The sequence below is a fragment of the Pleurodeles waltl genome, chromosome 1_1 (assembly GCF_031143425.1).
Source record: "Pleurodeles waltl isolate 20211129_DDA chromosome 1_1, aPleWal1.hap1.20221129, whole genome shotgun sequence".
NCBI classification, from domain to species: domain Eukaryota; kingdom Metazoa; phylum Chordata; class Amphibia; order Caudata; family Salamandridae; genus Pleurodeles; species Pleurodeles waltl.
The window spans coordinates 213,416,804-213,433,857 of NC_090436.1; the positions used below are offsets into that span (position 1 = coordinate 213,416,804).

The 17,054-nt window shown below is 44.3% G+C and overlaps 1 protein-coding gene across 1 annotated transcript in view; it reads right to left on the minus strand.

Annotated features, from left to right (window-relative positions):
- LMBRD2 (LMBR1 domain containing 2) overlaps window positions 1-17,054 on the minus strand; it is a 214,498-nt gene that overhangs the window by 180,369 nt on the left and 17,075 nt on the right. Inside the window, exon 2 of the mRNA XM_069220991.1 lies at window positions 11,194-11,422. Within this exon, the coding sequence (XP_069077092.1) occupies window positions 11,194-11,367 (174 nt within the window). The 5' untranslated portion in view covers window positions 11,368-11,422. The remainder of the gene's footprint in view (window positions 1-11,193; window positions 11,423-17,054) is intronic.

Genomic DNA, 17,054 nt, shown 5'->3' on the forward strand with positions numbered 1-17,054 from the left:
TGGTAGCTTTGAAATGTAGTAATGCCCACTCCACGAAGAATGTAAAATTCTCCAACTCAGACATGGTTATTGAAAAAGCTTTACCTGTGATCAACTCCCATTTCCCCCACTCGGAGATGCAATTTTCGGCTTTGCCACAATGAGGAGAAGCAGGATGTCAACAGGATCCCAAATGTTATGATCCAATCACCAAAAAATAATCTAGGAAAGGTGATGTACAAACTGTCACGAAGTTAATATGGCATGAAGACCTCCAGTTATCAACCCTTTTACTACAAGCAAGTTAGCTACCTTGCTTACCTATGTGATATGTCAGGATCCTAAGGCATCATCTCCTGGTCCATATTTTGTTTGCGTCTAAGTGACCAAACTGTGGAATGTGCTACCTAAATTTGTTGCTCACCTAGGGACCTTACTTAATTTAAAAACAATACAAAGACCGTATAGCTCTGAAAAAAGTGATTCTATTCACAACGCCGAACATTCACTACTCTTCCTGGTTTACGGCGTTCAAACCTGCCAGACTTCAAATGTTAAGTATAAATAAAGAATAAATTAGAATTCAGGAACTATTGATGTTCCTTTTGTGTTTTTATATAGCTTTTTGCAGAGACATTAAAGAACCTCACTGGATTACATTAAATTTTCTATATTTCCCTGAACATACCATGAATTATTAGATGGTAAGGCAGTTTCAAACAAATAAGGCTTTAATACTAAGAAACAACTTCAAGACAATTTTGTTCCTGCTTGCTTTCCATATTGAAGGAATCAGCCAACGTCAATTTCTAGACCCTGATGAAAGTAGACTCTATTGCAAACAGTCTAATATGACTAAGGCTGTTAGATAAGAATGGGAAAATGGCAACTACATTAATTGGTACAAAAATAATTAAAACTGGATATTGCTACAAAGGATGAAATTCCATTAGTGGATTCTCCTCTAACTTTAGCACTATGAAGGGGAATAAGAGAACTGTCCATTACCTCCCAGTCAAGCCCTTAAAATCTGGGTACACCTTGTACTGGTGTATCTCATTCATCACAATATCAGTGAGAGACAGCTTTGTAAAAATGGAGGCAAGAAAGATACGTGTTCACTAAAAACCTGAACCTGTAGCATAAAAATCAATCATGTCAGCCTATAACATTGTTGATAACCAAACAATTTCTATTTGGAGTTGGAGAGGAATCGCTAGGAGACGGAGAGGAGTCACTGAGAAACAGAGACGTAATGGGATGGAGCTGACGCGCTGACGTATTCGAGGAGGCTGCGGGAGGATGCGAGGGCGCCGCTGCAGACACGGGTGAGGGCATCGCCGCAGCTACTGCTGTTGCCGTGAAGGTTACTGAGAGAGGAGAGAGTGAAGGAGAGGTGGAAAAAAGGGGAATAAACACTCCCGCTCCTTCTGCCGCTGCCCCTGCCACATTACCGCAGCTCTCCGGCAGGCAGAGAGGAGCTGTTAACGGCAGCCTGAAGGCTCCCTGGGATTCAACATCGGACCACCAGATTTACCAGGATATCAGGACATCGCAATGGTGGATGAGGAACTAATTTGTAGGAAACCAAGTCCTACACTAAGGAGTCAACTCAGTGTATAACGGTTCTCAATACTGAAGTGGCAGGGGAGTGCACCAAGGGCACGGTCGGGGAGGGAAGGCTATGATGCTTTATCTGAGCCCCTCCCTCACAGTTGCCCTACCAGTGAATTATTGCCATTTAGTAGTGAATCCCTCGACCGGAGAGATCAGAGTGACAGCAATCGAGGAGGAAAAAACAACTATCTCAGTGAAAGCTCCTTGATGTTTCTGGTTTATATGCTTCCCGATATACTGTGTAGTGCAGCACCGACCAGAAACGAAATGGAATCCTGTGAACCATCTAACACTTGGCCGGTGTTAGACCTGACAGCCTTAGGGTGGTCACCCCTAACTTTTTGCCTGCCTCCCTCCACTTTTTGGACACTGTTTTTGCTGGCTTTTAGACTCTGCGCTCTTTAACACTGCTAACCAGTGCTAACGTGCATATGCTCTCTCCCTTAAAACATGGTAACCTTGAATCATAACTGATTGGACTATTTAATTTACTTATAAGTCCCTAGTAATGTGCACTCTATGTGCCTAGGGCCTGTAGATTAAATGCTACTAGTAGGCCTGCAGCACTGGTTGTGCCAACCACCTAAGTAGCCCCTTTTCCTTGTCTCAGGCCTGCCACTGCAAGGCCTGTGTGTGCAGTTTCACTGTCACCTCGACTTGGCATTTAAAAGTACTTGCCAAGCCCAAACCTCCCCTTTCTCCACATATAAGTCACCTCTAATGTGTGCCCTAGGTAACCCCTAGAGCAGGGTGCTGTGTGGGTGAAAGGCAGGACATGTAACTGTGTAGTTTACATGTCCTGGTAGTGTAAAACTCCTAAATTCGTTTTTGCACTACTGTGAGGCCTGCTCCCTTCATAGGCTGACATTGGGGCTGCCCTCATACAGTATTGAAGTGGTAGCTGCTGATCTGAAAGGAGTAGGAAGGTCATATTTAGTATGGCCAGAATGGTAATATAAAATCCTGCTGACTGGTGAAGTTGGATTTAATATTACTATTCTAGAAATGCCACTTTTAGAAAGTGAGCATTTCTTTGCACTTAAATCTTTCTGTGCCTTACAATCCACATCTGGCTGGGCTTAGTTGACAGCTCCTTGTGCATTCACTCAGACACACCCCAAACACATGGTACTCAGCCTCACTTGCATACATCTGCATTTTCAATGGGTCTTCCTGGGCTGGGAGGGTGGAGGGCCTGCTCTCACACAAAGGACTGCCACACCCCCTACTGGGACCCTGGCAGACAGGATTGAACTGAAAGGGGACCTGGTGCACTTCTTAGCCACTCTTTGAAGTCTCCCCCACTTCAAAGGCACATTTGGGTATAAAACAGGGCCGCTGCCCTACCTCATCAGACACTTGCTGGAGAAGAAACCTGAACCAGAAACTACATCCTGCCAAGAAGAACTGCCTGGCTGCTCAAAGGACTCACCTGACTGCTTTCTACAAAGGACTGCTGCCTTGCTGTTGCCCTGCTGCCTTGCTGAACTCCTGTCTGGCTGTGAAAGTGCTCTTCAAGGGCTTGGATAGAGCTTGCCTCCTGTTCCCTGAAGTCTCAGGACCAAAAAGACTTCTCTTTTTCACTTGGACGCTTCGTGCGCCGAAATGTTCAACGCACAGCTTGTTCCGCAGCGAGAAAAACACCGCACACCGACGCTGATCGACGCGACGCCTTCGGGACGACCGGAACTTCGACGCACGGCCTCCCAAGTACAACGCCGCCCGACTTCCAGAGGAGAAATTGACGCAACGCCTGCCGTGAGAGTGAAACTTCGACGCGCAGCCCCGCAGAACGAAGCGCAGCCGGAAAACAAGCAGGAGAATCCACGCACAGACCCGGGACATCTGGTAATCCCCGCGATCCACAGAAAGAGGCTGTCCGTGCGCCGGAAAACGACACACGACTTCCCCGCGTGAAAAATAACGACTTAAGTCTGTGTGTGCTGAAATCGACGCACACACCATTTTTCCACGTATCTCTTCTTCTGTGGCCCTCTGAGGAGATTTTCCACTCCAAACCAGGTACTTTGCGCTTGAAAGAGACTTTGTTTGCTTTTTAAAGACTTAAGACACTTTATATCACTTTTCAGTGAAATCTCTACAAATTCACATTGCAACTTCATTCGTTTTGACCTACAATTATCCCGATAAATATTATATATTTTTCTAAACACTGTGTGGTGTATTTTTGTGGTGCTACATGGTGGTATTGTATGATTTATTGCACAAATACTTTACACATTGCCTTCTAAGTTAAGCCTGACTGCTCGTGCCAAGCTACCAGAGGGTGGGCACAGGATAATCTTGGATTGTGTGTGACTTACCCTGACTAGAGTGAGGGCTTTTGCTTGGACAGGGGGTAACCTGACTGCCAACCAAAAACCCCATTTCTAACAGCCGACATCCGATAGCAGTTTGGTGGAGGCTGATTTTGATTTCAAGTTTACAAACAATAGTTCCTCCCCTAGTTGGGGGCTTCTGTTAGACTCACTCCGTATACCAGCACCCTTCGCCCTGCCTGTACCAAAGGACCAATCCTGAATCCACGGAGTCCCCACAAGGGTTCAGAATTTCTAAAGCCATGATTGCACTAAAAATGTCTTAGCATCGATTCTTGCATTGTTGGAGAAAATTATTGTGGGATCAGAGCACATAGAGTCATTGCTAACCATGATATTACAGGCTCTAGTCCCGGGCGGAAGAACAGATGGAGTAAACCAGGATATTTCTTATCAGCCTACCTGGTATGCCAGTCCAACTATCCTCATCCCACAAGGAGTGTTGTGCAGACGCAAACTGTAGATCTCACCACTGCCCAACCAAGGAGTTTACCACGGGTTGGCGGGCCTCTGTTTATGGCTTCTTCCCGTGATGACTCCACCTATGTCAGTAAAGAAGGCACCGGGTATGCTCAATTAGGGTGCTCTCTTTCAGTGATATGACAATAGTAAAAGGTATGCTTGCCCTGTAGCCTCTCAGGGGGACTCAGTTTGCTCCTGCTCTTTAGCTCTGGTTAAATTTGCTCTACCAGGTACAGCCATCATAATTCTCAACCACGCAGATTGTTTTCACATAATGAGGGGGGGGTCGATGTGCAGCCATGTTACAAATTTAACCAAGAGGAACCCAGGGGGGCTGAGCAGTGCGTGATTAGCCCAGACATGCTCGACTGGGAGTCTTCTGAGGTATGGACCGATAATATGGCAAGAAAAGAAGAAAATTGCATCGAAGAGCAATGGAGTGCGAGAATCATTGACCATCACTACTCACAAGAACCGTAGAGAAATTAGGATTCCCAGCCCTGGTGAGAGGAATAAAGAGAATATCTGCGAGGACTGGTCATAGGTAGCAGCGGTATTGGCCGGGAACTCCGGAGCACCCTGTGGAGTAGGTGTGGACTGAACGATGAAGTCACCCTTCCAGCATTCTATTATCCCCCTAATATGCTCTTCCCCGTGTAATAATTTGAAGAGGGGCTGCCTCTGAATCCTGTCCTGGAACATAGCAAGGTTTGAAGACAATGACTGGTTAAAATTTGTTCGTCTATTTGACATTTGCTGCTTTCAAGAAACTTGGGCTGTTGAAAGAACTTGTATTAATGGGTTCCTCTGGTTTGAAATGTTGGCCGCCCGGTCCAGGAAGGGACGCCCATCGGGGGGTATTTCAATCTGGGTCTCGTGCAGGTTAAACTGCAAAGCAAAGCAAGTAGATGTGCCACTTTCGATGGCTCCCGTTAATATACAGCATGTGAGACTTTGGGCAGGTAGGGATAAAGGGGGTGCGATGGACATTTTGAATGTATATATTCCACCAGGCTGGTCCCCAGGGGTTCAGTTAATTTGGAAGGAGTGTTCCACATACATTAGTAAAATTAGAAAAGGCAGTGTAAATGACAAAACAAGTGACCACGAAAGAGATGGGGATATGATACTGGTCTGTGGAGACTTTAACACATCTGCCTGTGACGCCATTAACAGTAGCAAAATTGTGACAGAAGACCGCAGCATGGGGATTCCTGAGACAGCGGTGAATTGCCCAAAGTTCACAAAAAAAGATAAGTCCTTTACTGATCTTATGCTTAGTAATGGCCTCCGCTTTGTCAATGGCCATTCCAAGTCAGATGGCGCCGCAAAGGCAACCTTCAACAATGGTAGATCCCTATCGGTCATTGACTACGTTATTGTTAACGTGGAAGCTTGGCCAGCTGTCTTCGACATGGCCGTGGTCTGTAGAATGGAAAGCAACCATAATTCACTTGTTCTTAATATGAGGCCAAATGTCCAAGGGATAGGAAGCATGATAAGCCAGGCACCTGGGCTATATGAGAGGGAGATTGTCCTGTCCAATTGCAGAAAGAGAATACAGTGGGATGGCGAAAAGTACCTGCAGGGTCTTCCCCAACTTGAATCCATAACGGTTAACTATGGGGAATTTATTTTAGATGCTTTGCCCAATGACAGCAATGATTGTTAAGGGCCCTGTGGTCTAAACCTGTAACATACAAGCTAGATGACAACAGCAGAAAAAGGCAGACAGGTTGCAAAGGCTGGTTCGATAAGGAGTGTATAAGGGCAAAAAGAAAAGTCTTGCTTGCCCTATCCCGGCGCAATGAGCTCCGCCAGCGAAGAGAAATTTAGAGCATGTAGAAGGGGTTATAAGCATCTACTGGCAACAAAGAAACGGTTGTACCAAAGTATACTCTGGGCTGAACTTAGAGAAACTACTGTTGAACATAATCCAAAAAGATTCTGGGCACTGGTGGCCAGACTGGGGAAGGGGGTAGTGAATGTCACAGAAACCTGCATAGGCTACCTTGTTTGGGTTGACCATTTTAGTACACTATATAGCACCTCCACGGTTGATTCACTGGCTTCCAGGCAGGCACAAGATGTCCTTTCTACTTCCCCCTGTGAAATAGGAATTCTGATCCCAGAAGTAATTAGAGCATTGGGAGCAATGAAGAGGAACAAGGCTCTGGGTCTAGATATGGTGCCGGAGGATCTCTACTGTGAGGCAACCTTTAGTGGGCTAAAATACTTACTAAAGTGTTCAACTCAGCCCTCAAGGGGAATACAGTTCCGCAGTCCTGGCGTTCCGCCGTCATAGTCCTGATTTATATGAAGGGTGACCGATGATGCCCCGTCAATTACTGCCCAATCTCTCTGTTAGACGGGGCCGGGAAGGTTCTAGGGAAAGTTTTGCTTAATCGCCTCCAGGGGTGGGTTGACACCCAGGGTGTGATAACAGAAGTGCAAGCAGGCTTTCGTTGCGGGGTTGGAACCATCGCCAAGATCATCTGTCTTTAACTGATTGCATATAAGTTCACAGTAATCAGGAGGTCCTCACTGTACCTGGTTTTTATCGATCTGAAAGCTGCCTTTGATTCAGTAGATAGGGGCAAATTATGGAAGTCATTGTTGGGCGTAGGGGTTGATGACCCCCTGGTAGCACTGCATTCTTACAACACTGCTAGAGTGAGATACGGGATGGGTGGGGAGTGCACCGCTTTCAGGTGCAAAAGGGTGTCTGGCAAGGTTGTGTCTTGGCACCCCTACTCTTCAGCCTCTTCTTGAACGATGTGACCCAATTCCACTTAGGGGAGCAGCTAGATGTCCCTCTTGTAGCCGGAAGGAGGGTTCCAATACTATTATTAGCGGATGATGCAGTCCTTATGGCACGCACTGAAAATGCGGCCCATAGGCTCCTTGCCCGCTCTGTTAAATACTACGAGGAGAAATCATTAACTATCAATTGTATGAAGACCATGGGGATGACTTTGCAGCCCTCTCTTTGCCGGTGGATGAAATTAACGATTAACCATGCCCCAATTGAGGTTACCAAGCACTTAGACTACCTAGGTGTGCGGCTCTCTGGGAACTTAAACTGGGACTGCCAAGTTTGAAAGGTAGCCATAGCCCTTAAACAAGCAGCCGGGGCAATACTGAGGTTCAAGCATAAGGCCAGTGGCCAAAGTAACAGTATTATACTGGAGAAATGTATTCGGAAAGCAGTGGCTGCAGCACTCTATGGAGCAGAACTCTGGGGATACACAAATACTAGAGTGCTGCAGGTTGCTGAGAACAACTTTCTGAGAACCCTATTGGGGTTGGGGCAGGGAACCCCCCCCTGAAAGCCCTTTGTGCAGAATGAAACATAATATCGATATCGGAGCTAGCAGCCCTAAGGCCAATACTGTATTGGGTGAGGCTAATTTGTAACCCTAGGGCAGAGGTGTACCTAGAAACCTTGGAAGAGGTCATTGCGTACGATGGATCCGGGCAGCGCTCCTGGGGAGCTCATGTTAAAAAGACTATGGGAAACCTCCGGCTGGAGGACCTATGGGGGACCCGGGTAGAGTCAGCAAGGATACGGTGGGCCTGGTAAAATATTGGCACTGGGAATTTAACAGGATGAGAGTTTACAGGGAACATAGGCCTTTCTCTATCACACATTATTATTTTAATAACGTTCACGATATAGTCCCCCAGGCATGTTTGGATATGTTCTATCATGAATTGAAGCGGACTCTTTATATGGACTCTACTAATGGGGAGGTGGACAACTTGGCTCATTTTACCCTGGCCTTAAGAAATTTGATGAGGCAAGGCGCCAGTGGCTCCTACCTCTTTTTAGGTCAAATGGAGCGATTTGCGCCAAAACTGCACTTGCACTTGCACGTTGTATGAGGCCAGGTAACACGAGTGAACAAAACTCGATCACTTCATATATATGGGCCACTTGGCCCCAGGTAAAGGGAATTGGCAATTAAAATAGGGATGGCTGATACATAGAATCCTATAAGACCTAATAGGGCCCTAGGCGCTGGTGGTGGGATGGAATTATGGCTCTCCCCACACTAGCACAAGGTCATCCCTGTTTTCATTGCTGCTAATGTAAAACGCTGCAAGCATGGGCCCTTTCTTCTGAGCTCCCTTCCCCCCAGTAAAGGGTAGGCACTGACAAGAGGCTGTCCCTTTCTTAAAATGTGTATGGGGGTGGGGGAGTGTAGAGATTTATTAATTATTTAAGGAATTTATCAGATTAGTGTTGATTGCTGCTAACATATTTTTAAATTATGATTATTGTTTTATATAGATTTAAGCACATTTTTGTGTGTATTGTTTTATATTATTGTAAGGCTTCTTGCTGATACAATTCAATAAATTAAGATATTCGCTAGTAAAATCAAACAATGTGAAGAAAGGAAAGAGATGGGCAGTAATAGAATGAGGATGCTATATATGTCTATGAACTTGAGATTATGCACTTATAAGGAGATGATACTAGGCCGTAGGTGGATCACAGGAGGAGACAGATCAAGATTGTCCCAGAAAGGGTCAACATGAACAGGTCATTAAAGCTCCTGTCAAGCTTGCTGTGCATCAGCCCCTAACTGTGACATGGAGCAAGAACCAAATAAGGGTTTGCCCAAGAAGAGCAAATCAGCATTCTGCACACTGCGAAGAAAATAAGCACTTCATTGAGGTGTATCTGTGGTATGTAAATATAGTTTGTGTTTGTATTCAATTAAACAGCTTGGCCCTGGATGCTGGCATTACATAAACACAAAGAAAAATATATAAAATCCTAATCAACGTATGTGCCTCAAAATGTTCTACAACACTCACTATTTTAGGCAGATGTTCACTGGACCATGTGCAAAGACTATTAGGGATGCCATGCATTCAGCCACATGTAGGCAGCTTTATTACTCTTAAGATGTACTATCCTGTTTCAAAATCTCCCATTTTCGATACAAGTCAATTTGTCAACATGCCTCTCCTTTGAATGGAAAAGTGGTCTAATAAATAAGTTTGTGACCATGGCCCTGGTAAAATCAATTTAACTCCCCGCACTCCAGTTGACTTATCTTCCAATTATCTTCTAATTAGAAGTGATCATAAATGGGATAAATTCCAATGTCCAAGTAAAATAAAAAAATAAGTATTCATGGCGAGTGACAGTCTTTATGCTCACAATTCAGTGTTGAAAAAAGAATAAACAATTACACATTAAAAAGTATACCGTTCATAGGTGAAATAAATAATTAAATGTGTGATGATAGAGTATTTTTCAGTTGTAAAAAGGATACACCCAAACATTCAAAGAAGGCAAGACTAAAATATTCCAGTGGGCTGATCCAAGATGTGATTGACAATATCTCCAACAAATGGCTGAAAGTCCCTGAACCAAAGAAGCCAATGGCTGAAAGAGGCTGAAACAAAGTCCCTTAGAGTATTTATAAAATGCCATAAAATAATATATGACACGTCACACTTAACACACTTAAAAAAATGACAGGCAAAAGAATCAGAGCTGCATGATGTGCTCTCCTAGGTGTACACCTGATGACTGAATAGAACCCGTGCTCATAATATTGTTTTCATAATAAAGAGCATGGTGTTGCATGCTGGCATCAATAAATGAAAGTTAGAACACATGTAAAATACTGAGTGGCATATGGGCACACAGGTTCTACACTAGCAATACTTTCTTTGGCAGAGGCATTTAGGACTATCTGACAAAACAGTAAGCCTGGGACACATTCAGTCCATGTATAAAGCAAGAACACTTGACTGATTCTAAAAATACTGGACTTCAGAGATACCAGCGTCTTGAAAAATCCCTTTCTGGTATTATTGTATGTAGTGTTGTGGATTTGGTGTGAACTGCACTTCAGGGGTAATTATTTGAAAAAATACTTGTGATGTGTAATACACATAATTAAATAAAGAGGAAAAACAGCAGAGAAGGGGAATACTGCATTGCTTCCTGAACCAACCTATCTTCTTTGTATATTTTGCATGCTACGTGGAACTGCCTACAGAAAAACTAATCACACTTTTTCCTGACAAGTGCATGGAATAAACTGACAATTCCCATTGAGGCATTCGTCTTTACTTCACTGGTGTACTATTCATATTGGCAGGAGATTTGTTGACATCTCAAATAACAAAAGATGTTTAAACTGATCTTCATTGAATGTGTATAAAGAAAGGACAAGATTTATTTATGAGGGAAAAGTGGTTACGCTTTAGGTGTAAAGTGAACCAGGACTAGACTAGATATCCCAAACAGTATGCCACAAAGGCCAGATCCAGGCAATACTTCTGAACAACAGTCAATGCTATGTGAGATTCTCATTTAAATGAATTGTGATACATTTATCTCAAAATGATGACTCAGAAATCCAAGATATCTTTACCCAAATGGGCCACTATAGAAGCTTTTGGATCATAAAGAAATATGTTTACCTATGTATTTAGTATTTGTAGAACATAAACCTAGCACAAGCGCATCATGGCCCAGGAAAGATGCAATCATTAGGGAAAGGTCAAGGGTAGACTGTTGGGTCAAGGACAGTGCTCCTTGAAGAGGCCCTGCTTATCTATGTTTGTCACTTTTTTGTTATGCACGTGTGCCAAAGTATAAGAACATGCTCAATTGCCTAGAACTGGAGCTACAATATCATATTTGGAGAGTTCTAATCGTCACATTCGTGGGATTTCATTAAGAGGGCTGAGGAACATAAAAATGATGTACTTAAAACACAAACTTTCATGCATATGAAGGAGAAGATAAGTTTTTTTTTCTTACCGTACTGACATCCAAAGGTAGAGTAAAAACAATCAGGAAGCAAAGACACCAAGCTAGAAGTGTTGCAACAATCACAAGTCTATGTTGCTTCTTAAAGTCCCCATACCGGTGAAGTATGAACAAAGCCAGAAAAAACACAAAAACTATCTCAATGCCTAATGCTGCACCACTCATTATTAAAGTTCTAATCCAGAAATCAAAGCAGCTTCTCTGTAGCAGGTGTTATGGCCTGGAAAAGAAAAACAATGGTGCAATTAATACATGTAAATCCCAGGGACAATTGTTCACCCAGCACTACACAGAAGGTTTTTTGCATATAAAAAAATATTAAGTTGAAAAAACCACAGTGTCTTAATATGAGCAGATCTTGACATGCTAAGCAAAATAGGGAGTTATATTCCTTAAACACCTGGTCTATTGAATATATTCTAAACACACATCTGCCAATCCTATTACACGCTGACATACTTAAACAAGGGTACAAACTGATTAACACTCTTGGTTGTATTCACTAAAGTATTCCCCGGCTATAGCCATGCCAAAAATTATGTTTACTTAGTGTGTTTAAACGCATCTATGCCTGTGTATTTTTCTATCTCTCCTCCTGCATCCCAATCAGTAGAGGAAAAGAGGTGTAACTTACTAAAAGATGGCACATGGGTAGCTCTTCCTACATCAATTGTCCGCTTTTTAATCCTATGCTGTACAGCTATCAACAGCAGTGATCTGCCTTAAACTGCTTCAGATCCTAGACTTTTTCAGGCTTCTTTAGGAATGTGAGGCTGCTGCCACCACACATTTCTTTTTCTACAACCTTTTCCAGGCCGGCGACCAACAATCCAGACTACCAAGGCTATAGGTTGCCAATAGGTTAGTCCCAAATTTGTATTGTCACACTTTAACCTACATGGCCCTAGGAACTAATGGTGTGAACCAGCCTTGGCAATTTTACAATATTGGGGCTCCAAAAGACCACCAAGCTGAGCTCACAACCTACCTCTGTCAGTCTGAAATTTCAAACTTTCTTCCTTTGCTTCCTTTGCACAGTTACTCAGACAGCTGGTCATTGTCGCACAACTTCATTCTTCACATCACCCCCAAACAGTGTTGCTCACTGTAGAGTGCCTTATCATGATTCGCCAATCCGTCTACACCATCTTGATTTTTCTCAGACTATGGAAGGGAAGCAGCAGGAAGGAATTGCAACTCCTATTGTCAACCGGCATTAGGTTTCTACCCACACCAAAGACAGACCCTAGGCATATGTAGAAGCCCTGAAACAGTGGTAATTAGAGTTTTCCAAATCCAGCTATATTCCAGACAGATGCAACAGTGAAGAGACAACACTGAACTCACAAGAAAGCAGAATTTTAAAGCCTAGTTGTGCTCCCTTGCATCCAAGCCAGATCTTTAAAAGCACCATCAGTCAATGATTAAGAAAATGTCTGTATGTATTGGCTTTCATTAGCATAGTAGACTGGTGGGTTTTGTATTTACTCTCTTGTTGATATGGCATAACTGTTTGAACAAACTTAAGCTAGTAAATAAACAAATTCAATCTCTTTGCAAACTGAAGGTCAGAAGTGAAAGTGAAAGGGTTCTTTCTGCATTTCAACCTTCAGATGATGATTAAATTAGAACGTTTTAGTTGGATAGCAGTAACAAAGTTTGATAGTGAAATGAAACTGCAATACTGCCAGCACTCCATATATCTATCACAAGGCATCCCTTAAAGTATATTTACTGCTCGCAGTTTTATGGTATTTATATTTAATATTTCAGTCTACAAATTAGTTTCAACATGGTCAGTATTTGTATCATCTTATCAATACTTATACATACTCATTGTGTTCATGAAACAAATTGAGCTGTAACTACAATATTTCCAAGTTTTTTATAGACATACTTTATTGTCATTGTTCACTAGAAACAATAACATCACAATTACCAATTCTAGACATTACAGCTATTCCTAATAAATTGACATGCAAAAGTATCCTACTGCAGTTCCAAGTCCATAATAGTAGGCATCACATTTATAAATGTTCCAGCATTCTCCCCATCTAGTGCAACAGGTGGCATTGTGTCCTTACAGGGGTTACTTACTTCGCACCCACCCAAGAGTCATTCACCTTCAAACTTGGTCAGTAGTGCTCCCCCATACCTGTAGGTCATCTGCCACCCAATCATCACGTCTGCATTTGAGAAGGCGTATTTTCCCAGCTATCCCCAACTCACTAACGTCTTTTATCCATCCATCCACAGTAGGGTCAGTCTGCCCCATCCATGAAATTGGCACTCTTCTTTTCATTAACATAGTAGCATCTGCAGGAATTTAAATTCCATCCTCCTAACTTTGTGTTTCTTGACATCCCCAGCAGGTAAACAATTGGATCCCATTCTATACTTGTATCGCATACCGTCACCACGCGCTGCACCACTACATCACAAAATGTACTGACTGTTGGGCAGTGTCAGGCAAGGTGCAAAAAGGAGGCCTCCTGTTCCTGGCATCTTGGGCATTCTCTCAACCTAGTGGGGTCTATACTATGCAGGAATAAAGGAGTAATGTACGCACGGTGCAAGTAGTTGAAATGCATTAACTTAAAACTGGTGTTACAGGACACTGTCCATAACATAGAGCAGACACTGCTCCAATATGTGTCCTCAAGGGGCATCTCCAGTTCCTCCTCTCATGCAGTTCTACCTGGGAAGGAGGTTCTAGGTTTATCAGCGATCCTGGCTTTGCATAAATGTGAAACCAGATGTCACGCACCGCTCAACTCCTGCCTTGCCTGAAATAAAAGCAAGGAGGGCATAGCATTTGGGTATGTGGGCCACAGTTCCCGGACTATATTAGCTGTACTGGCATGCATAAGGAATTGGCCATGCCCTATCTTGAAGGCCTCCTGGGCTGCTCTGAAGAACATAAAGCTCTCACTTGGGTATAAGTCGCCTAGGGTTTCACAGCCGCCTCCCCGCAATGCCATCACTTCCACCGACTTTGTCAGTGTGCAGAATGCCGGTAGGTCCTAGAAGGTGAATTCCCGGGTGAAGAGGACCCTCTCCTGTACTATCTTCACAGCGCACTCCCATAGGGATGTTGTTTGCTTAAGGTATGAGACCAGCATGTGGTCCCGCCCACCAGAGTGTAGCAGCTGCGGCGGCATAGTGCCACATGTCTTGTCCACTAGTAGGTCCGTCTCCCAATTCTCTCCTTCCGACATCCAGTGAGCCACATAATGCAGTTGGGAAGCCCGATATCACAGCTCTATATTTGGGACCGCAAGCTCTTAATCCATCGTAGGCTCCTGCCGATATAAGGGTAGTGAAAAAATGAATGAGGAAGGGTGGCGAGCGAGTGCTGCATAGTGTATAGGCATCGTGGTAAGAAAACCATCTTTGACACTGCCACTCATTCCATCAATGATAACAGGAAGGTGTTTCAGAACTGGACTGAGGTAGTCAATCTCTCCATGACTCTGTCTAGGTTACAGTTTCTGCGCAGTTGTTCCATGTTTGCTATCATGTTCCCCAGATATCGAAACTGGTTTGTCTCCCATTGGAGTGGGAGGGACAGCAGAGAGGCATGATCCGCGGTTGCCAGTAGTCCCAAAGGGAATACCGGAGATTTGCGCTCATTAATTTGTAGGCCTGTAAGCTCCCCAAATACTTCTAAGTGCTGCAAAACCAGGGGCAGAGACTCTCTCTGGGCAGTGAGATAGAACAGTGTGTCATCTGCACAGAGTGACACCAAATGGCACACATCACCAACTCGAATGCCGCAGTCTGACATTTCCTGTCAGATCTGGACTGCCAACAGTTCAAGCGCCAAGGCAAAAAGGAAAGGCAAGAGTGGGCAGACCTATTGTGTGCCCCGTCCATGGTTCAGAGGCGGCTAAACTTCACCATTGCTATTGGTGCAGTGTATAACAAGCACACCCATGACCGAAACTGCAGCGCGAATCCCATGGCTTCCAGCAGTTCCATTAAATAACACCAATCCACTGTGTCAAAGGTCTAGGCGATGTTGATAGAGACCAGCGCCAATTGCTCCTCCCTGTCTGTGACATCACGCATGGCATGCATAAGTAGTCTCAGGTTCATTGTAGTATTATGTCTTGGTATAAAGCCGCACTGGTCCAGTTATACCAGCCAGGATATCACCGGCCACAAACGAAGTGCAAAGACCTTGCGTAGCACCTTCATGTCTGTGTTTATCATTGTTAGCAGATGGCAGGTGGATAGATCAGACGCCGCCACTCCAGGCTTTCATACCATTAGCTCTCCTGAATGGACGGAGGCAGCACATCACTGGCACTGGCTTCCAGATATACTTCTAGCAATCGCTGGGCAACCTCTGATGTGAATGCCTAGTAAAACTGGGCTGTAAAGATGTCACTCCCAGGTGTTTTCCCATTCGTAAGGCACACGAGGGACATCCTATTCTCCTCTAGAGTAAGTACGGCGTCAAGCTCCTGTGCTGCAACCTCCCCCATTTGTGGGATCGGGATTCCAGGGAAGAAGTAATTAATGTGCTCTGGGTCCGATTTAATTGGACTGGCATACATCTGCTCCAGATGTTCCCTGAGTGTACGTACTATGTCGAGCTGGGTATACACGTTCCTTCCCCAAGTCGTCTTAAGTTGTAGAATAAGAGGATGTTGCGTCTTCCTGCAGAGGATCCATGCCAGTAATTGGCCCAAACTATCCCCCTCCCTGTATAGTAATTGGTGGTAGGAATTCAGAGTATAATGCTCAAGTTGACCTCTCACCAGAGCCAACTGGCACATTAGTGTTGTCTCCTCGCTGCGCCCCTGCACATCATCTGGAGGGAGTCTCCAACTGTAGCGCTCAACATACCCCACAGGAGAGACCCACACAGCTCCGTGGCGCGACTCCGAGTGGTGGCCAAGTTAGTCTGAAAATAATCTGTCAATGCCACAGGGGTCCTGTAATATTTCCGAAGGGAACCACCACGTCCAGGGAGACCAGGGACCACCTCACCATTCAAACAGGGAAGTTACCGGTGCATGGTCAGATAAGTAGCAGATCAAGTGGGATACCTACTGTACCTTGGAAGTTAAATGTGTGGACAACAAGAGCAAATAAAGCCTTCTGTAAGTATTGGGGGTTGGAGAGTAGCAAGTATATTCCCTCTTCGTAGGATATCATTCCTTCCATATGTCATAAAGTCACAATTGCGTCGTGACCTCCCTCAACTTAACTGTTATTTTTGATTTAGTACCTTGTCGAGAGGGCTGGTGATCTAATTCGCCGTCAAGTACACAGTTAAAGTACCCCGCCCAAAATAATCTGGCATCAACCCCGGGGAACAACACAACTCTGACAGTACTATAAAAGACCTCATCATCCATGTTTGATCCATAGGAGTTCACAAAGACTACCTCCACTCAATCCATCTGCCTTGTATGAGGAGGTAGCATCCCTCCACATCTGCCTCCATATAAGTCAAGTCAAACAGGACACCTGGGACAAACCATGCCAACACCCCAGAGAAAAAGACAAGTAATTAGCATAGTATACCTGACCCCTCCATTTCTTTGCCATTTTTTTAGCTTCCACATCAGTGAAGTGAGTTTCCTGTAGGCATGCGATACCAAACCTTTGCCTTTTGAGGAGGGACAACACCCTGTATTGCTCTTTATAAGAGTACATCCCCAGAAGCCTATACTTGCTCAGAACAGACATGCTGTTGTATCAGGAACTGAACCGTCTGAAGGCCACCCCACATATCAAGATGGCCTTGAACCCAAAAATCCAAACAACTGAGAAGTCTCATATAACTCCCTCCCTCCACCCAGGACAAGTAACGCTAACCAATGACCATGCACATGTCC